Source organism: Eleutherodactylus coqui, chromosome 2 (genome assembly GCF_035609145.1).
Source record: "Eleutherodactylus coqui strain aEleCoq1 chromosome 2, aEleCoq1.hap1, whole genome shotgun sequence".
Lineage (NCBI taxonomy): Eukaryota > Metazoa > Chordata > Amphibia > Anura > Eleutherodactylidae > Eleutherodactylus > Eleutherodactylus coqui.
In genome coordinates this window covers 215,488,764-215,511,604 of record NC_089838.1, presented here as the reverse complement: position 1 = coordinate 215,511,604, position 22,841 = coordinate 215,488,764, and the positions used below count along the sequence as shown (strand labels likewise).

Here is a 22,841-nt window from a genome sequence, read left to right as displayed (position 1 = left end):
GGCAGGGAATTCTTACTGTATATTACTGGCTGCTCTGTTGTCGGGAGCCTCTCCAACATGTCCCATATGGCAGTACTGACTCTAGCCAGCAGGCGGCACCATTGTATAATGGCAGAAAGAGAAAGTCCTCTAGGAAACCCTGAATCCAAAATTCGATTGCAAAGGGTTAACTCACTGCGCCAACGTTGTTGGCGCATCCCACTGCTAATTCTTTGAGTTAGAACAGTTGTGCTATGCTATAGTACAGAGCACCATGGAGCACTACGGTAATATAGTATCACACTGGCTTTAATCAGGTAAACCAATCGTTAACATGACTGGTGCATCGTGATAACAGCATTGTAGACAGGGATGGTGCATTGATTTACAGGATTGTCGTTAGGGGAGGACTAGTCCAGCGGGTAGGGTGTTCATGTGTTCACCAAACCAGTCCTCTAGAGGCTGACTGGGGCTTCTGAGTGGAGCATTTGTTTCAGGTACTTAAGACCACCAGGGTGTTCCATCCATCAGTGCAACTTGCCTCACTATCGCTGATACTGCACATCAGTGCTACATACAAGCCCACGACTCTGATCCCCTCCTGTTCCTTCTCTCTCTGTTCTGTTTTGAAACAGGAGCAGAGGAAGTCAGGGTGTGTGCGCTGCGCTGATGTGCAGTGTCAGCGATAGTGAGTCAAATTGTAGCAATGGATAGAATACCCGGACAGCCCTAAGTACCTGGAACACTTCCTCCATCTGGCCAGTCCTGCTTTATCATAAAGAAGAAAGTTTTAAGGGGGAGTCAGCAGCTGTAAGGAGGGAGAGAGGGATAGCAAGGGATCCCAAATTACTTAGTGATGAAACCTCAGAGGGTGCTCTATTTGTGTGTGGAGAGGTGCACAGAGGGGAGATAGTAGCTTTGTAGGGGGACACAGAGGGGCTATAGTTACTTTGTGGAGCCACTATTACTTTGTGGGAGGCAATGCAGAGGATTTTATTCCCTTGTGGAGGTGGGGGCAAAATACACATCTTGGGGCTTGTGTTTTTGCTCCCTTAGGATTCATTCATGCATAGTAGATTTGGTTAAGATTTTGCACAGTAGAAAAATCAGCACCAAAGGCTGTGCCATTTAGGTTGAAGTCTGCTGCGGATCTGCATCAAAATCCATAGCATATGCTGTGAATTTTGTTGCAGATTATTCCACTGTGGATTTTATTATTATTATATTATATCCCATTTTGATGTCTCAACCTGACTGCAATAGAGAAATGATTGGTGCTACATTGGCACTACTGATCACTTCCTGTCGCATATTCATAGAGATTTCCTTCTATTTCAAGAAGTGATTGACATGTAGCCCTGAGTGTAAGTACCAGGTTGGTGGGCATGACAGCTACTATTTAGACCAAGCATTAGGTGGACCCACCTCAACTCAGAAGTAAGGTGCAGTCAGTGATGACTATGGATGATGAAAGGAGAATATGATAAATTTAATGCAGATCACTGGGAGACCAAGAAAGACATTATCCCAGTACTATGATTTCACATTTTACATTATCTTTGTATTGTGACATCACTTTTTTTTTAGATTTTCTGTGCTATGATATCAATATGCTCATTATCTTTCTACTATGACATAATTATGAGCATTAAAGGGGTTGTACCAAGATTACAAGTTATCGGTGCTGATCAATAGCGGTCTCACTGCTGAGACCACATTGATCTTGGGAATGTGGGTCATATGTCCCCATCTGCCTGAAACTGCAAGGGTTGCTTCTTCCCCGGCAGTAACAACATGATTGGACCTCTGTTGGCTCAGCTTGGTTGACAGAAATCTCTGAGTGCTTGCTGCTGTTAGTTTGTGCTGCTGGGATCTGTTGTTGTACATGAGTTTCCATCAGCACAGCTTCACAGATGTGGGATTATTAAGCTGGCTGGGTGTAGAGCCTTTCCCACCAGCCAATCCCCACTGGTCTGCTGCACATATATACCAGCTCCTCCGCTAGAGAATGTTGGTCATTTATTCATCCATTGTTATCCCTATTCAGAGCTTGGTGTTGTTGCATTTTGGTCTGAAGTTTTCTTTCACCTTCCCTGAGGACAGTCTGGATATCTGCAGTCCCCTTCTGCATTTTATGCAGACCCCCTCTCCTTTTCTCTTTCCGGTGTGGCTTCCAGATGTCTAATGTCTTATGTGTTGTCAGGTGGATGATGCCTGATACAGTTTCCTTTATGTCAGTTCAGTGTCCGACTCTCTTTTCCCTTGGTGTGAGGACACTTGTGCTAGCTATTGCTTAATATCTGTATGCATGACAGTTCTGAGTGGTGTTCCCGTTCTGTGTTATTGGTGTGAACAGCGACGTGTTCATTGGATCTGTGCAGGTGGCCAGACTACATGTATGAACAGTCCTGTTCTGTGTTGTGTGTGAAGAGTGATGTGTCCATTGGGTCTGTGCAGGTGGCGAGACAAGGTGTATGAACAGTCCCGTTCTGTTGTGCGTGCAAATCCCTGACGTGTTGGTGTGAGCTGCATCTGGCCCCATTTGCCATTTAGGATGAGGTAGGTCCCTAGGTTCCAACATTCGGCTGTCCCTGATGGAATGATCACCCCACATGCAGGCAGGTTTCACGTGGTAGTTCTCTTGTGAAAGTAGGGACCCATGAGACAACGAGGACAATTGAAGCAGGCTTGTAGGCTTAAGTGACTTGGCCAATTCACAAACTAATACCTCATACTGTACATTCTATAGCAATTCCATCTGTTATGTGTGCAGGTATGCAAGATGCATGTTTTGGTTGCCAGTTCAGTCCTTATGTTTTTTTGAGTCCAGTACAAAGTTTTTCCCTTGGTGTTTCATTGTGCATTTGGTGTAGTATCTTAAGTCTCCAAATCTCAAATCGCGATTTGTGTTTTTTTTTTATCGTCCATGTTTTCCTATGAAGTCTCCTGTTTATTGTATCACAATGTATAACCCTACAATTTCTGGCGCTAGAAAATCACAAGTGGCAGTGATGCTTTTGCAAGAAAAAGCAGCATTGTTGCTCAAAGGTCATGGGAACAACAACGCGATTTCTCGGGGCGATATCATGATCGCCCATGTGAAACTACCCTAAAAGAAGCTAGCAAAAGCTGGGGTGCAAATTAGGGCTTATTCACACAAAAGTATTTACGCAGCGTATTACACTTGAGAAAAAATTTGTGCATGCAATATGCAGCAAATAGAACCCATTGATTTCAATGGGTTCATTAAAGGGGTTGTCCCGCAGAAGCAAGTGCAGTTATGCACTTCTGTATGGCCATATTAATGCACTTTGTAATATACATCGTGCATTAAATATTGGCCATACAGAAGTTATACACTTCCCCCCTCCGGTGCTGGCGTCCCCGTCTCCATGGCGACGACTGAAGCCTACTTCTCTGGTTGCCGCAACAGTCGCTCTTGCGCAGAGAAGAATCCTCTTCTGGAGGCTCCAGGCTCACGAGCTGCGTCCTGGCTCCTCCCCCTTCTCAGCGTCATCGCGTAGCTCCGCCCCCGTAACGTGGTGCCGATCAGCCAATGAGGTGGCTGTAATCGGCAGTGGAGCTCAGACTGGAGAAGAACATCCACGGTGCACCATGGGAGCAGACCAGCGGTGCACCTTGGGAAATGACGGCAGCCATCTCGGAAGAAGATTTTTATAACTTCATGAAACAGCTTCATGGTGAGTAGAAACGCTCTAAAAAAACAATTTACATGGGTAGTTTGTAATGCTTGCTTAACATGGGGGACTGGGGTGTTAAAAATTTTTCGTTTTGGCCGCGGGACAACCCCTTTAACTCTTTCCAATCCAACTTGTATCCTGATTTTCCTAGGGGGCTTGCTGTTTTTCTGCCATTGTACAACGGCGCTATATGCTGGCTAAAGCCAGTACTGCATGAAGTGACATGTTGGATAGGCTCCAACAGCAGAGAGGCTGGCAATATACAGTAAGAGAACCCCGACAGACGTCTTCCAACATCAGAGCTGTACAGCCTTAAATCATAATGTCTTTAGATGTCAGACAGTGGATTGGGAAGGGTTTACATACTCAAATTTTGCGAGTGTATTTCATTTTCGCTAAAGAATATGCACCATGCTCTATTTTATTACATATTTGTGGAAGAAAACAGCACATATTGAACTAATTACACTAATTGCCCATTCCATTGAATGGAAGCATGGTTTGCACGTGCAAAAAGTACAGTGAAACACACACATGTGCACACATACACAAGGCACATTTTGCAAATGCACTGATGCCTGCCTGACACTGGCCTCAGGGTTCTTTCACACGAATATATGCACAAGTGCACTGTTTTGCCTAATGAGGTCCAGATGTGTTTTTCTTCACTGACTTGTGCAGTGTATTGCACATTTGTGCACGTATTGAGTGCATATTTGCGCACCTCTTATAGACTTCTTGGGGACCTTTGGTCTGCATATGTACCCAAAAATAGAGCATGCTGCATTTTTTTATCCGTGTGCGCGAAATGCAAGTGAAAAAAAGAGGATTTAGAACGAACATATTGAAATCAATGGGTTCTATTCTTTGCGTATAGCGTGCACTAATAGGACCGTCTGAAGGAGCCCTTAGAAGCAATAATGCACCTCTAATACAGATTAATAAGGAGTCACCTTGCAGTGATGTGACTTGAATAAATGTGTACTGCCTGCTGCCTCGTGCTGTTCCTTGGTCACTGCTAATATTTTTAAGATTAACAGTGAGAATCCTACTATTATATTTATGCTATATATGAAGTACAGGCAGTAATGATTCATGTGCAGCGCAAATAGTCAAACATGAAGATTATTCACTACTGTATTATGGAGGGGCATACGGTAATAAGTAATGATGACCAGCACTCTTTTACAAATAGGTGCTTACTATTAGAAATAATAATGAAGAAGGGGCATATTCTACACTGTGTACAGGATCTAGGCGCTCTGGGGATCTTCCTGCTCTTCGAGCCGGCTGGATGATTTTTTGGATAATATATCACATTCTCTTGGCCTTTGTGTGGTGACTGGATGCTGGGGACAATAAGCATATCACTCTAGGAAAGGTGACTTCTAGCCTTAAAACTACACAACTGATTTGTTCTTGTGTTGTTGTTCTTTGTTTCTTCCCGGTCATTAACAACCATTGGGTCATTGAATCTACAGTTGTAAAAATGAATATCGCCATCTGGTGGACAGAACATTTTTTGTACTGCTTTATGGTCAATTAGGATAGGGCTACATGTTACGAGCACTAATGCATCTCTTCAAAAGAGCGTACAAGTTCATTATATTGAAAGATGTAGCAATGAAAACATAAACAGCATTTGACAAAAAGCTTTGTTCTACTTTTTTTTTCATGTGCCTTTCACATACATTGTCAAGTGAATGGGGCTGAGCTGCAGTACCAGACACAGAGTTGTATATGGGTAAAAAGGTGTACCTGGATTAATACTGAAGGGGCAACAGTGTCCTGAGTGCATTTTGGCCCATTCATTCTGCTGATCACTGGGGGGGGGGGGGGGGGGGGGGGGGGCTTGGCTGTCCAGAGCCAATTGATGCCAAATGCAAAGATAAGCCAACAATGCATATTCTGGAGACCCCCTCTTGAAAAACTACCAAAGCTTAAAGCCATTGCAGATGACTTTTTGGAATAATCTGCATGTGCATGAGGAATAACACAATTTCTGGCTATGATATGACTGAATTTTCACCAGTTCCCCCTTCTGCAGGCTGCATCTCTAATTTTCAGATACTGCAGCATCTGTGTGTGAATGTCTTCCTCCTCCCCCTCCGCTCTGCTTTCTAGTGAAGTCTATGGCAGCATGAGTTATCCCTCACCTGTATTTCCAGTAATTTGCCTTGCCATGTCTATTAGTAGAAATAAGCATTGCTTGACAACAGACGTAGACAGCAAATTAGATGGAAGGAAGAAAGACCCCTGATAGTCAGCATTTATAAGGGATTTTATTTAGAACAGAAACGTCATTTTAGGTAAATAAAGTGATTTGCACTTTTATTAGTCACATAAACACAACGTTGTTTGAAAAGTTAGTGAACATATAAAACGTGATCTAAAGTACATAGGGGGGTTCACTAGAACTCTAACATTGCTTACCTAGCTTTCTAATAAGCCATCAAGATTTGATAGGTGAGGGTCCGACCATCTGGCATTTTGGCAATCAGCATACTACAACAGCCGAAAAAGCCCCGAAGACCATTTTAACAGAGGAATATTATACTATTTTTGAAATTTTCTTAAATATCCTCAGAATTTGAGTAGATCTTTTAATGTTTTTTCCAAAGCATCCATAAAAAGTAAAAACATTTCGGCCACGGCTTACAACCACCAGTCTTTCTCTAGTTTCCTTTTATGGACTCTCACATAATATATTTGTACAAACAAATTATCTCGTTCTGGCACAAAATGAGGATTAATTTGAGATTCCTTTTTCAACCTTTCCCTTTAGCTTTATTGACACTTTGCTGCCATCTAGTGTGAGATAGCGGTAATGCCAGTGTGTGATTTGTAAGACAAGTCCTTTACACATGAGTATTTGACTTCCTCTAATAGCAAATATGATTATTGTACACACGGGCATGGATTGGGAACTTAAAAAGGCCCTGGAAAATTTTTTTTAAGTAGCTTCATGTGGTAGGTGGATCCAAATTACTATCAGGGAGGGCCAACACAACTGTTATCTAATTCTGAATATGTGTTTTGAGATGTAATTTATTTGTTACTTGTTTCTCTAGGCTTGGATGAGCTGAGCACAATTGCACAAGCTCAACTCTTTATTGCACCGAAAAGGAAGCAGAAGGGGTGATTAAATTAGAAGAGATAATAGAAGTGATAATGACACCGGCGCCAGCATCACCTCCACACTATACAGCCACACTACCTCCTGTAATAAAAAGTCCTGCACCACAGCCAGCCTGCAGCTGCTCCCCGGGCCCTTGAGCAAGCAGGAGAGCAGGGTCTGTAGCAAGTGCTCCATCATACATTAACACTAATTCAGCTGCAGTGAGCTCATTGGAGTGCAGTGGGTCCGGACATCTGCCCCGGTGCTGATATCAGCTCTGCCTGACCAGACCGGCCCATAACCTGATCCATCCACTGGGATCCTGCACTGAGCAGGGGGTTGGACCCGATGACCCTGGAGGTCCCTTCCAACTCTACCATTCTATGATTCTATGGATTTCTCCCAGTAGAGCCTATGGCCAATCTGCGTCTGTGTGCACATGTAAATGATAAATAATTTATTTTGCTCAGATGTAGAAGTTGATAAAAACAAACTCAAGCAGACTTCATTGCAAGCCTCTCCCATCACATCACCACTTGATGCCCCCGTGTTCTCAGTTGATCTATGTGGTTTATCTATAAAAACATTGCTTTAATGTACAAGTTAATGTTCAGCCTGCGGTAGTGCATGAATTGTAGGGCAGCCCTAGGTGTATGTGGGCTTTGGATGAGTTAATAGTGGGTCCCTGTCTACTCCATCCTCGGCTTGACAACCATAGAAGATGTTTACCAAGATACCAAGTCAAATGGACCCTAGTTACAAAAATACCAATGAAATCATAGACAAATGTAAAATATCGAGAAATATGTATTTATCAACAATGGTACATCTAGAAATTTTCAAAATGATGAGCAAAATGGGTCTGATCCCTCTTGTTGAGGATCTGGCAGGCTTTTTCAACATTTTTTGTCATTCCTGGAGGTCCACAACTGAAAACTGCAATTTTCTTAACCTTAAAAGGAAAACACAAAATTGTTATACTTTGTATTGTTCATATGATTAATATTTTATTTTACTACTACCGTTGTTTTGTTTTTTTTACTTAGCCTAATAGTAGACAACCTAGAACATTACATAACAGTATGCGACCCATCGTTCTGTCAGAGTGTTTCATGCAAAGGCAAGACAAGGGATACATTTCCCAAAGCAAAGTGTTTACGGCTGTTGCATTTTATTCCAGAAAGTTGCAATGTGTGTGAACTGAGGTACACTAAGAATCTGGCACTTGAAGAAATGCTTGATAAAATATATTTTATTTAGATGGCAATTCAAAAGTCAAAGTTTTATGTTTCAGTTCGGATGAAATTATATCAAAACTATATATAAGGATATTAGGGCTAGGAGATTTATCCTAAAATTAAAGTCTCGCTTTTTTCCAAAATTTTCTCTATTCTCAATTTTAATCTTGATTTTCTTGTTTATTTACTAAACAAGCTAAAAGAATTCGAAAACACTTTTTTTTTTTACAAAAGGGAATTGCATGCACAGCGATTCCTTAAAATATACTGATTATCTGAATTGTGTGGGTTGGGTAATCAGTACCTATTAAGGGAACCTGTCTGCATCTTCAGGGCCAGTAAACCAGCAGGCTGCTGTTACTATAGCTGAGTTTAGCTTTCTAAGGATGCCCCTGTGACAAGGGGCTGTCCCAGCACTATCTAGAGATATGTCCAGGACTCTTCTCTACCGGCATCAGCACGCACAGTGAAGCAGCTTCACATGTGCATGCACCTGATGTCACAGGGGCATCCTTAGAAAGCTAAACCCAGCTATAGTAATGGTGGGCTGCTGGTTTAGGGCCCAGAAGATGCTCTTTAATGAACTGCTGTGCATGCATGTGGCTTACTGTATGTAAAAGAATGGGGTTCATGTAACAAATGCATAAAGGATGGGGTTCTCCCCCAGTGATCACAGTTGCCCTTGTATTACCCACCTCCCAGTCATCACAGTTCCCTCCTGTAGTGTCCTCTCCATTAGTTATCTCCTCCACAGCCTCCCCCCCTTAATATTTTCCTCGGCAGTTACAACCTTCCCCCCATACTGTCCTCTTCACAGATTCCCCAAGTTCTGTACCATTAAGGAAGTTTTCCGGGGCATTAAAAATGTTGTAGGAGATTAAAATTGTGTAAAATAGAGAAAATATGAATACTCACCTATTCTGACAGCTCCCTGACCAGATCTGGTGCCCAATCCATGGAACCTGAAGGAAGTGGCAGACTGTGCATGTGACTGCTCAGCCAGCCACAAGTTTCAGTATGGATTCTCTCACAGCATCTAAAACCTGTGACTGGTTGACTAATCATGCACACAATGATTTTTGCCCTAATATATATATATATATATATATATATATATATATATATATATATATATATATATATATATATATATATATATATATATATATATAATCACTGAAACGTATATACTAAAAGATTTAAATATTGCCTGATTTGTGGTGTATCTGGATTAAGGAGTAGAATCCTATCCAAGCACTAGTATGAGTAGTGGTGTATTCTTTATTACAAGTGGGAACTGTGGACATTGTGCATCACACTGGAGTAGGTTTACCATTATAAATTTGCCAGTTTACTGGCACAAAACATACAAGAACATTGTCTTACATGCTGTGCATCACATTTACCATGTGTTTTTAGACATTTTTAGACACTTTTTATGAATTGTCTGACAAAAGGGTGTGGCTTCCTGAAAAATAGGGTGTGGCCTAAATGCATCAAAAATTGTTCCACATTTGCACCAGAATCTTGTAGAACTTTTTGGCATAAACCAAGCCAACTAATTGTTGGTATAAAGATAGACTACACAGTCTGAAGATACACTATATTTATCATTCAAAATGAACCGCTGTGATAAACCGATGCATTGTAAGGGTGACTACCCACTAGTAGAGATGAGCGAGCATACTCACTAAGGGGCAATAACTCGAGCGAGCATTGCCCTTAGCGAGTACCTGCCCGCTCGGAAGAAAAGATTCGGCTGTCTGTGTGGGGAGTGGTGAGTTGCGGGAGTGAGCAGGAGGGAGCAGGGGTGAGAGAGGGAGAGAGAGATCTGCCCTCCATTCCTCCTTGCTCTCCCCCGCCATTCCCCACCGGTACCCGAATCTTTTCTTCCGAGCCGGCAGGTACTCGCTAAGGGCAATGCTCGATCGAGTAATTGCCCTATGCTCGCTCATCTCTACCCACTAGCGTTTGCGAATTTGCTGCATTTTTTTTTCAGGTGTCTATGGGGCTTTCTAATGTTAAAAACGCATCGTGGCAAAATCGCAATTTACCGCGAAATCGCGACTTTGCGTGATGCAATTTTAACATTAACAAGTCCCATAGACACCTGGAGAAAAAAAAAACGCTGCGAATTTTGCTGTAAAAAAGAACTGTAGTGGGTAGTCCCCCTTAGACTGTGTTGTTTGCATTGACTATTAGACAGCATTAGTAAATCTGCCCCACTGCGTCATCACCACGGGTCTCAGCATGAGTGCATGTACATCTTGTGGATTCTCCTCAACTACCATTCATTGTTTTGTGCGAAAATCATTATCAGACGTAAACGCATGTCCGTAATGGACATTGTGTATTTGCGCACAAGTACGTGCTTTACTGTACGATTTGAGTGTGCATATTCTTTTCTTTTGTGTGTGCAAGCAAAAAACATAACCATACTTCCATTCATTAAAATGGGCAATTAAGTTAATTAGTTTAATATGTGCTATTTACGTGTGCAAAAGCGCAGAAAATTAGAGGAGGCTGTGTAATTTTTTGTGCAAACAAAATGCATGCGCAAAATACATTTATGTGAACAAACTCATTTAATTCAATGGATTCCATTCACTGCATATTGGGCACACAAATTTTGGGGGTGTAAAACACTGCGCAAATACGTTTGTGTGACACGGGCCTTATTGTAAGGCTCTGCTGCTTCTCCCTTACATAGGTGTAGTTTACCCACATGCCCAAACTGGGATGTAAGCTGGAGATACTGCTGGGCACTATGACTGCTTGGAAGAGATCTAGATAGTTAGGTCCAGTGGATACGTGACATGATAATGCTGCATTGCTCACATGGGTGCAGTTAAGTCATGATGTATGCCTGCCAGTGTCTGAGATGTCTGCGAAGAGCTGAGTTTTCTGAGCTGTGACACAACAAGAAATTTGAGTGGCGCAGCAGGCTGTCATGTAGCATGTGGAGCAAGGTGACCAAGAGCCAGGGAGAAAGAGTCGTGAAGAGAGGTCAGGGCTAGAAGGCACTACTGGTCTGGGACAGGTTGTATTGATTCCCATCCACAGTGTTCCTGTATATCAAGGAAGAAGGAAAGTGAGAGTGTTTTAAAGGTGAGCCATCATTACCACCTGTGATCTGTAACTGCACAGACTTCTAAGGCTGGGTTCACACAGGGCGGATTTGCCGCGGAAATTCCGTCTGGAATTTCGCTGTGGCTATTCCGCCTGCGGCCGCTAATCCCAGGATTCGCCGGCCATGTGGACAAGATTTCTCAGAAATCTCGTCCACACGGGACGGCAAATCCGCCGCGGCCAGCGCTCTATGGGAGCGCTGGCCGCAGCGGAAGAGCAAGCGGCCAGGCCGCTTCAAAACCCACAGCTAAGTGCCGCGGGTTTTGAAGCAGCGCTTCTCCCGGCAGAAATTTGCAGGTTTTCGCTGCAGCCAAACCGCAAGATTTCCGCCGGGAATCTGCCCCGTGTGAACGCAGCCTACAGCAATGTTTACGTGCTGTACATCTCCGCAGAGAAGTATGGCTATATACTGTAATGGCTGTACTTTCTACTTTCAGTTTACATTATCTGTTGCACTCTACCAGAGCCATGCCTGTGACTTTGCTTCTGATTCAACTTGCTGGTCTTCTGTTCATTTTACATAGGTATTGACCATGAGCACACATACACATATACAAATCTTCCAGTACATTTTACGGTACAATACATTTGGATCAGGGCTATTTTTAATACCCAATAGGGGTCGAGTGAGCACATAAAAACCCATTCGTGCTCATCTAACCCAGTCCCAGAAAACTACAGACTCTTCTGCAGTCTCCACTCACCTTTGGGTCCAACAGTCATGTGCCCATCTTAGCATACGACCACTGCAAACCATCATTGGCCTTAATAGGTATTGAGACCAATGATGGCCTATAGCAGTCATGTGCTTCAACAGACATGTGACCGTTGGACACAGAAGTGAGTGGAGACCGGAGCAGCGAGGACATGAAATAGGTGAGTATAGCTTTTTATTGTTTTTTAACCTCCTCAATACTTCCATCATGGTGCTAGTCACAGTAAAACACACTCTAAAACTGCTCTCTATGACCACAACCGATCAATACAGAAAAGTTCCAGTGAGACTAGGATTTAGATGCACTAAAGGCTCTATTTGGTCTACGACAGAAGTTGCCACTTTATCGCCAATGGCCTATCATGTGTCCACTCAGAAAAACACAAGTACAGTCATAGGACACAAAGTGGTTGAAAGCCGTACAACACTTTCCTTGTCTTGCTGTCAAACTTTGATCTAGTAATTGGCTGGTTTCATAGTTTTAACAATACTGTATGTCACATTGTTCTTTAAAGCTCTGATTTTCTCCTCCAAATTTCTTGTTTTCTTTGTTCCCGTATCAGTATAACTCCAGCTGGTTCATGGCTCAGATATTAGACCAATGGATTAATTACAACAGTTACGTAAAAGGAAAAGTTATTAGTTCTCCTTTAATCAGCTCAGTGGCAAAAAATAGTTTCTCAGCAATTCTTTACAGCCATAATATATTTTATTAAATTACTGGATACTAAGACAAAACAATAATTAGCACTTGGGGTATATTAGCTCGGTTTTTAATATCACTTACAATAACGTGTCAGCGTTGAATAGCGAGCTGTGTTAATGGCACTAGAGATGACTAAACAGAAATTAATTAGATCCATTTGACTTTCATCCAAATTTATTTAAACACTAAATCACTCACCTCTGGATGAACTTCCTGCAGAGAGGTGAAAAACGGCACAAACGGTGGCCTTCCAAAATGAGTGATAGATTGTAGACCCGTGAATAAGCTGCGGTTCAGAACTTTCTGGAAGTGTCTTTCACAAATATACTGCAGTGGAAAAAACAGCCATTATTTATGAAGGTCTTTGTCTATAATCCACTTTTTTAAAAATTGTACATTAAAGAGGTTTTCTGGGTCTTGAAAACTTTTTGAAATCACTGTATAAATTGTTTTGCTATTTGAACAAAAAGCACAATAGCTATTAACCATAACCCTGAGGGCAAAAACACTGATACAGAGCGTAGTTGCACATGAACATGGTTTTTCTTTTTTCTTCTCGGACTGGGAAGATAGGTCCTGCCCAATCTTTTCCTCACGTAGTATTGACTACGCGTGGGAAAAATAGGGCAAGTCCTATTTTTTCTGGCCTGTACTATTAACGGACGAGAATACCTCTAATGAGGATGAAACCATTGAGATCAATGGTTTCGTTTTGGCACATTATGGGCCGTGATTATCACGGCCACATAATGGGACTAAATCACACCCATGTGAAGAATCCCTGAACCACTGAGCATGAGTGGAAAACTTACCCTACATGACTTTCTGAATTGACGGAATGTGACTGTGTTGTTGGTACAAAATTTCAGCACTTAGGACCCCACTACCAATTATGCCCTTGGCTACACTTAGGGCTAAGTCACACGGGCGCATCGGCATCCGTACACCGGCGCCGATTCGCCCGTGTGACTGACAGTTAGAAGACGGCCGTACCTGAAGACGGCCGACTCTCTCCAGCGCTGCTGAAAGAACACATGACCGGCAATGAAGCCGGTCACATGTTCTTTCCTCCGGCGCTGCAGAGAGACGGCCGTCTTCAGGTACGTCCGTCTCCTTCCTGCAGTAACACGGGCGCCGATACGCCCGTGTGACTGAGGCCTTAGTCTGTATGCAGTTTAAGGGCTCAAGCATAAAGCTATATGAAATGGAACCATAGAAGGTCTGTCATAGAGGTGAATGTGCCTTCTATTGTAATACTGTATTCAAGGACGTACAGTACATACCATAGAGGAAGACCATACAGCGTTGAGAGAGTGGCCCAGCGATGTTTGGTTCCACCTCTTTTTCTACTGGGTTTCTGGAACCATGCTGGACTTGACTCTGCAGGGGAACTGAATTGCTTAAAAACAAGGGGGTTTGAAAATGGCGTAAGATCACGTAAAGGGAATGGAGGGAAACATGGACATCAGATTCTTATGTTCTGGGTACCAAAATCCAGCACCTTTATTAAGAGTCCCAGTTTTATCTTTGCTATGATGCCCCTCTTTTCTATATATATGCCCCTGGCTGCTTCCGATTTCATATGGAGGCACTTGGCTCTTCTTCCCATCACATTCCATACTAACCCAAAAGGACTAAAATTGTGGCATGCTCCATCAGACTCTGCATGTATAGAGCTGTTCTCCCCTAGAAGCATTGCACTAGAAATATGCACCATATAAAGGGTCTACTTAGTATAATAAAATGTTAGAATTGTCCCATTTACATTTTTCAATGTATTATTAGTCATTTTTCTCAGATCATTTACATTTATATTTTTTGGAGGTCAAAATTATAATGTTTTACGAAATGAGCTTTTCCGAATTCTTATGTATCCTCTTCTATCATTTTACTTTCTAACATAAAACTGACATTAATTATATCATGAGTTATTTATAGTGTGCTTTTATATGATTTCCTAATAGACAGAGGAAATAGGCCGGTAAAAGCTTCTTGATAGAGCATTAGTAATGGTACTTTTCTGTAGTAAAATTACCGTAAAATTGCATGAAAGAGCAGTACCTATCTTACTCATATTTCTAGGAAATTTTAGTAAAAAGGAAAAGTTACATTAAGGTTCTTACATAGAAATAGCTTTTGTGTTTTTTTCCCTTTTAGTTTGCAGTTTGGCATAAAAGCTAAGGCTTTTGATCTGTCTGTGACAGCTAGCTTAGTATTTACCTTGGGTTACGTAGTGGCCCAGAGTTAGTGGGTTCCCTCCATAATGTTATATGTCTGTCTTGTGCCATTGTCTTGTCAGCGTCTCATGTGTAGTATGCATTTGGTTTATATGTATTGCAGTTCTGCAGTACTTAATGGGTTAATGTATGGTTATGTCTGAAAAATGTATCGTTGTGTGAGTCACTATGTGTTATTTATATATATATATATATATATATATATATTTATATATATATATATATATATATATATATATATATATATATATGTGTGTTTGCAAGGATGCTAGAGAGAATAGGGAAGAATGAGAGAGAACAAGGCAGAACAGTCTAGTCTATGAGTGGAGAGTTGAAGAAGTATGTGAGACACTGGTCGGTCTGTGTGTGGAGCATGGAGGAGGCCGAGTGATGGTCTGATGCTCAGCCTGGGCCCAGCCGGTCCAGGAAACCATGGTACAACTGTTGAGTGCTGAGAGTGAGACAAGCTGCTTCAAAGCGAGGAGAGCACAACTAACGTGAGTGTGAACCGGTAAAGAGTGAGAGAGAGAAAGAGTCGCCGGGAGCGGGATCACACAGATAACTGGGACTGTGGATCAACCGATATACCCCGAGAATCTTCCCTGTCACATCACTCTGAGTTGCTGTATCTGTGCTAGGACTGTTGATGTGGTTTGTCAAGTTACAGTAAACTGACATTACCGACCGTTCACGGTTTTGTTCAGAAAGTTTGCCTGTGTGTGGACTACTTTATTTCATCATCAAGTTTCACCACGGAGGACAGAACAGTGGTGTCACGTGTGACAAAATGGACTCAAGGTAACCCCCGGTGACATTTCCCCTGTGATCTTCCCCAGCAGTAACTTGGTCGGGTCCCGAGCTACCCCCCCCGGGGAGGAGATGGTAAAGCCCCGTGACACGGCCTTTCTCTACCCTGCCATCTCCTTGGCTATGGGCCGGCTCCTTGGACGCAGCAGTTACAGTATCCTTGCTCCATTCCCAACTCTATGATTATAATGGAATGAATTACATTTACTTGCATCAGTTATGCAATATCTGTGGATATAAATAATGTTGAGCGAACCAAACCAGTTGAATCCTGTTTCGGGTTGAACTTTGCTAAAAGTTGGCTTGCAACTACCCTGATGGTAGTTCAAGGGTTAGTACTGTTGCCTTGTAGTGCCGGAGTCCTGGGTTCAAATCTGACCAAGGGCAACATCTGCATGGAGTTTGTAAGTCCTCCCTGTGTTCCATAATAATCACTTTTATGTAAAGGGGTTGCGTGTTGTCAGATTTGAGCCTAGGGCCCCAGCACTGCAAAGCAACAGTACTAATTGCTGAGCCACAGTAGAAGAAGCAGCACTGTTGGGACGGGATCATTAATATTGGTGAAGGTTCAGTTCCAACTAATTTGGACCGAAAAAAAGGTTTTTTGAAATTCGCTGAGCTTAACTTTTTAAAGGTTCACTGATCTCTAGATATAAATGTAAAACATGATTCAGAATCTAAGTATACTTTATGTTTATAATTTTCATAGTATTAAACATAATGCATATTTGGGTCTGGTGCATGACCCCCAGGGCATTGGATATTTATATGGAGTTGCTGTCTTCCCCAGGATAACAATCAGATGATCAGACATGATCACTTCCATACAATGATTGCTCCAGCTAGCCTTGTTTAGCCCTTAATCTTACCCTGGGTGTATGGGCTCTCTGGTGGTCCCCACAATATGTTGGTTTACCACTACTGATATCATGTATTGTAATTTAGAAGTATTGCTCATTGTGTAATACAATACTTTACATTATTCATGTTGTTCTTATTACATCAATTGTAAAAGAAATCAAAACACATAACTGATGAATAAAATATAGTTTCCTAGTTTTAACCACTAAAATAATCAACCATAAGGCAGGGTTCACACACGGCGGATTCCCGTCGGAAATCTCGCGGTTTGGCCGCAGCAAAAACCGTGAGATTTCCGCCGGGAGAACCGCCGCGGTTTAAGCCGTAGCGGCTTTGAAGCGGCCCGGCCGCTTGCTTTTCCGTTGCAGCCGGCGCTCCCATAGAGGAGAGCGCGGCCGTGACATAAATAAACAAAAAAGAAAAGATAAACAGACATGCTGCTTCTTTTGAAACTGCGGCTGCGGCGGTCGCAGCCGTGGTTTCAGCCGGATTTACTGCAGCGGATTAGCCGTCCCGTGTGGACGAGGTTTCTGAGAAACCTCGTCCACATGGCTGGCTAATCCCGAGATTAGCGGCCGCGGGTGGTTTTGCCGCGGGCGGATCTGCTGCCATGATCTTACTTCAATGGATATTCTACAGTGGGACCAAGGTAAATAAACAGCAGAATACACATAAAGGTAAGGTATTTAAAGGGGTGACATTTGCTACATTAAACAGTAACATCTGTACTCTGTTTAAAAAGCTTTTCTTACCAACATGGTTGTGCGTAGGTCAAATTTTTCAGCAAACTGAGTGATGTAAATGTGGACTGACACCAAATTATGCTCATCATTTTCCTCAACTTCTTTGATGATTTCTGCAAGCCACTCAAATTGACGTTGTGTACGAGTAACCCAGATAAAGTATACCTGTGAAAATAGAAAAAAAAGTTATGTTTATGCCATACAGAAACTTCAGAATTAGAGATGAGCAAGCACGCTCGTTTAAGGCTGGTGCTCGAGCAAGCATCGGTCTTTTTGAGTAACTGATTACTCATCCAAGCACCATGCGGAGGGGGGCGGCGGGGAGGGGGGGGGGAGAGAGATCTCTCTCACTCTCCCCCCCGCATGGTGCTCGGACGAGTAATCAGTTACTCGAAAAGACTGATGGTCGTTCGAGTAAATTTAAATGCGACTGATGCTCACATTTTAAGTAAATTTCAGTTCGATGCAACTGAGTCTGAAGGCCGAAGCTGCAGCTAGGGCTCTGTCCAATCAGAATCAGCAGATCATGTCAGGTGACATGATCAAGCAATCAACTGTTGAATTCTATATTCTACTAAGAGGGCTGGACAAGTTTTGAACGCTTCATTAATATGAGAGTTCAACACTTGTATTCATCAGCAGCCATTTTGTTAATATATATAGATATATTTCAGGACAGCTATAGCGTAAGTCACCTAAACACAAATTACAGTCACAAATATGGTTTTATAACAAGACATAGAAAATCAGCATTTCAGTGACAGATGCTCTTTAACATCACTTGCCTCCATGATAATATTAGTCATTAGATAAATGTCAAGGCCATGAAACTATCACGTCTATGCACAGCAGATCTGAGTGAAAGGCCATGTGTTATGTAAGGTTATCACTACCATATATTTTATGTCTAATAAACTAATTTAAGTATGGATTTGCAGAAATCCTGTGTCCTCTATGCGTTATCTGCACTACTGGGCATGCATCTTCTAATCTGTATTTTATTTTAACTTCTATATTGTACTGCATTCTTCCCTCTTTGTAATAGTAAGTATTAGAGCAAGTCACATCTTACCTTTTTACACATTATCTTTGCATTCACTGATGATTTGAATACCAAATCCTTTAGAATAGAGGCGAAAGGTGTAACTCCAATACCCCCTCCAACTAGCACTGAAACCTCATATTTGTTCCATTCTTGGTGTCCTTCACCAAAGGGTCCATCTAAATATATCTAATGAGAAGTGAAAAGTCTATTAACAAAGTGGGTATGGTTACATCTAAAAATAAATTATAGAAAATTGATGGGTCAATGTAATAAATATTGTTTACAAAAACGTGTAGCTCAGAATCATAGGATGGTACAGTTGAAAGGTTCTTTCAGGGTCATCAGGTCCAACCCCCTGCTCAGTGCAGGATCACTAAATCCTCCCAGACGGATGTCTGTCTAGCCTATTTTCATGCTTTTCTTGCTTAGGTCACAAAAAAACTATATGCATTGTAGGATTTGTATTTGCACTACTTGACTGTGGCAAGCTGTGTCTGGTATAGGGCCAGTTGCACTAACACTTTGATCTATGATCAATGAGAAACGATCTTCGATCAAGTAGGAAATCACTGCACCAACACAGTTAGCCTGTGATGAGGGTTCAAAACTTGGATCAATTGTTTTTCTGATTTTGGCAGATCAAACTTATTGATCTCAGTTCAATTGGCAAAATCCAAGATGGCAGAGTAGACTGATCACCTGATAGACCTTTCCTGGGTGGTGAAATTATACCCACTTTTGCTGCTGGTAGTGGCCATGATTTTACTATCACTGAGAATGCTGGGGAGATCACTATGTATGCTGGGAAGATCACTTTGAGGGCTCAGTCACACGGGCGCCGATCCGCCCTTGTTTCTGCACGATAAGACGGCCGCACCACATGCGGACGACTCTCTACATGAACGGCTCCATTGCCGGCCATGTGTTCTTTCTTCCGGCCGGTGCGGAGAGTCATCCGCACCTGCAGTGCAGCGGTCCTATCGTGCAGAAACACGGGCGGATCGGCGCCCGTGTGACTGAGCCCTGAATGCTAGAAAGATCCCCTGACTATAGCAAGCAATCACCATGTGCGATACATTTCGTCTAGGTTAAACCTTTGATCGCAGATCAGTTGAACCTGGTTTTGCAAATCTAAGATCAAAAAGTGTTGGTGCAATGCATTTTGCTTAAACCTAGTTCAATAGCTGATGGCAGTATATCTGAGCTGAGATCAATATTATGGTTGGTGCAACCGGGCCATAATGTGCCATGGCAAATGGTAGATTTCAACCAAATAGCACTGTGTCGACTTCAGGCTCCATAGGAAGAATTCCATAATGTAGTAAACAATATGCTATTAAAATATTAACATAGAGAAATGCAAAGTACATTTTGAAATTATTGGAGGAAATCCTCAACAGTACCTTTGGATATCCATTAAGTTCAGCAACACTCTGAGGAGAGTATAGCTCCCGCAGGCGAGTGGTCCACGGTCCTGCAGCTCTTATGTGCAAGCTGAGGGTGTCCTCATGTGGGGCGGTAGTTAATGTGAATGGGTGGTATTCATTTGTCCCCAAAGCTAGGCAAGCAATCCTCACCCATTGTCCTGATTTGTATTCAAAATCATCTGGTCGCTCAAACTTTAGGTAAGTCACATCTATGCACAGAAAAAAAAGTTTATTAGATTTCTCCTTATTATTATATGATGCTAGCCAATAGGTGAAAGCAGATAAATAAAGCGCTGCGGAATAAGTTGGCGCTATACAAATAAAGATTATTATTATTATTATTATTAAATAAGCACTGGACAGACTTGTATTTGGAATTTCCCTATTATAACCTGTAGGACAGTAAAGAATAAAATTCTACAGGAATTTGAATTATGACCATGAAAAAGTGAAGTGAAGCATACATCCTAAAATGCATTAGAAGGAACATTGCCAAGTCTAAGGAGGTGCTGAGGAACATGTACAGGGCTTAGTGGTACCTTTATCATCACTAATAAAATACTTTTTGGTACTGATCTTAGTTCTGTGAACAAGCAATATTATCTAAATTCAAGGATTTACAATACATTACTATCAGTAAATGAGGTTTGAGTCAACCAGGACAGTAAGACTATTTTACATGTCTTTGAATTTCCTGGAATAGTATTATTTTGCATGAATCAGCCAGCTATTGGGATTTTGTAAAGGTTAAATATGGACTCCCTTTGGCATTCAGTTATCATCATTGGGACTAGAGAAAAGCAAACAGTGAAGCAGCCTTACTATAGAGCAGTTATTTCCATATATAAGGCAATGGATGCTGAAATGTTGGAATACGGATGTATAGTTCAGCCTTTATTCTCTTATATAGTGCAAATATGTCTCTGTAATATAAAAATTACCTGTGGATAAAATGCTAAGGAGACAAAATTTCACTGACTAAAGGCTGATTGCACAAAGTTTTGATCTGAGAGCAGGAGTTGATCTTCCATCAAGTTGAAAAACATTGGTTCAGCCCTTGAGCTTGGGTAAAATCCAGGTTCAATTTGATCCCTTTACTTTGGTGGATCAAACTAGTCGAACTTAGTTTAGCAGCTAAAATCCAAGATGGCAGCCTTGGCTGATAGCCTAATAAGCTTTTCCAGGCTGGTAAAATTACACCCACTTTTGCTGCTGTTTTTACTATCACTATGAGGGTGCATTCACACGAACGTATATCGGCTCGGTTTTCACGCCGAGCCGATATACGTTGTCCTCGTGTGCAGAGGGGGGAGGATGGAAGAGCCAGGGCCCGGAACTGAGCTCCCGCCCCCTCTCTGCTTCCTCTCCTGAAAGCACTGCAGAATAAGTTGGCGCTATATAAATCCCTTTCCCCTATTGCAAATCTTAGATCAAAATGTGTTGGTGCAATGCTTTTTCATTAAATCAAGTTTCAGAGCTGATCATTAAATCTGGATCGACAGTATGGTTGGTGCAATCAGCCCTAATTAACTCATCTCTAGTTGGGTCAGTTTAGTGTGATTAAATACATACATTTCCTTAGCATGGACCTAGTTATTTTACATATTTTATCACTTATGACTTAAGCTGTTCCTATACTTTGCCTTTTACATCAGCGAATGAACACAACAGAGTCCTGTGCATAGGTATACATTAGAGATGAGCGAGCATACTCGCTAAGGGCAATTACTCAAGCGAGCATTGTCCTTAGCGAGTGCCTGCTCTCTCGGAAGAAAAGATTTGGGTGCCGGCGGGGAGCTGCGGGGAGGAACGGAGGGAAGATCTCTCTCCCTCTCTCCCCCCCTGCTCACTCCGGCAACTCACTGTTCACCCACTCCGGCACCCGAATCTTTTCTTCCGAGCGGTCAGGTACTCACTAAGGGCAATGCTCGCTCGAGTAACTGCCCTTAGTGAGTATTCTCGCTCATCTCTAGTATACATACAAGAGCGTGCGTCCTACTCCATTGACTCTCAACTTGACCTTTATGTTACGTTTTTTATCACAATAATGAGAAATGAGAAGATTATTTCTGTAGAAACTGTAATAATGTCCACATTACCTGAAGGAAGCAATTCTGCTTTTATCACGTTGATTTGTCTCTTCTTTCTGCTCAAGCTGATTAAATTGTCGCCAACAAAAATTATTCCAGGAACTGACAAATATAGGTGAAATCTGGGCCGCTCAAGAAGTCCAAAACTGCTATGGAGGATAATCTGATGGAAGAAGATTATTGTAAATGCACTATGCTTGTGGTACAAAGTTTATTGATGTCTTTATATTGTAGCAGCGTTGAGGTGCATTGTGCAAGTCAGTACAACCCGGTGAAAGTGAAGAGTTGTGCCATATTGTAAAAAATAAGGGAAATGGAACAATACCTCTGCAGCGCCACCTATTGGAAGGCAGCATTCCTGCAAGTCATACTGGTTGCACGCAATGTGCGTATATCTTGCGGTCTGCATGCTGCAATCTATGCTTGTGCGAGCCTAGGGTGATAGCTTACTTGGTTCTCAGACTGTTTTTTGGGATTATATGCAGAGGTAAGCTGTAGAGGTCTGTTCACCTGGTGCTGAATGGCACCTACTATTGTTGTGGCGTTTGTGGGGTGGTGTGGCCTAGAGGTGTGGGACATTAGTGTGGCATCAGTGGTGTTGTTGGGCTACTAGGTCATAGGCCGTATTGTGGCAGCGGGGGTTGCCATGTACCCAGTAGTGTAGAGATCTACTATAAAGAGGTCGCCATGAAGTGGCTAGTAGGCTTATACAATTTGATTATAATGTAACATAGAACCTGATGTTCATGCTTATAAATACCACTAAAAAGCCATCTTAATGAACAATATATGGATTTACAGTCCATGTCTTTTCTACAATGATAATATGTTTGAAGAGTATTTGTCCCTTGTAAGTCCTAGCTATGAGTTACCCACAAAAACGTGACATTGCTCTCCATATCATTTCCTCTTATCCATTTAATATCTTCAGATTGTGCCTATAAAAAAAGCCTTAGGCACTTTTACACGGGACGGAATTAGTCCACAACAACATTTCTGCGTCACAATGTTATCCCTATGGGGCTTGAATTCCACACCTGGCAGT

At 42.1% G+C, this 22,841-nt stretch overlaps 1 protein-coding gene across 1 annotated transcript in view; it reads right to left on the bottom strand.

Moving 5' to 3' along the window:
- Nucleotides 1-5,942: 5,942 nt before the first annotated feature.
- The window catches only part of LOC136612257 (dual oxidase 1-like), a 128,010-nt gene continuing 111,111 nt past the window's right edge, over nucleotides 5,943-22,841 (bottom strand). Inside the window, exons 28-33 of the mRNA XM_066592474.1 lie at nucleotides 21,806-21,959; nucleotides 19,683-19,915; nucleotides 18,307-18,465; nucleotides 17,244-17,399; nucleotides 12,785-12,913; nucleotides 5,943-7,750 (exon numbers count right to left, since the gene is read on the bottom strand). Coding sequence (XP_066448571.1) covers nucleotides 7,628-7,750; nucleotides 12,785-12,913; nucleotides 17,244-17,399; nucleotides 18,307-18,465; nucleotides 19,683-19,915; nucleotides 21,806-21,959 — 954 coding nt within the window. The 3' untranslated portion in view covers nucleotides 5,943-7,627. The remainder of the gene's footprint in view (nucleotides 7,751-12,784; nucleotides 12,914-17,243; nucleotides 17,400-18,306; nucleotides 18,466-19,682; nucleotides 19,916-21,805; nucleotides 21,960-22,841) is intronic.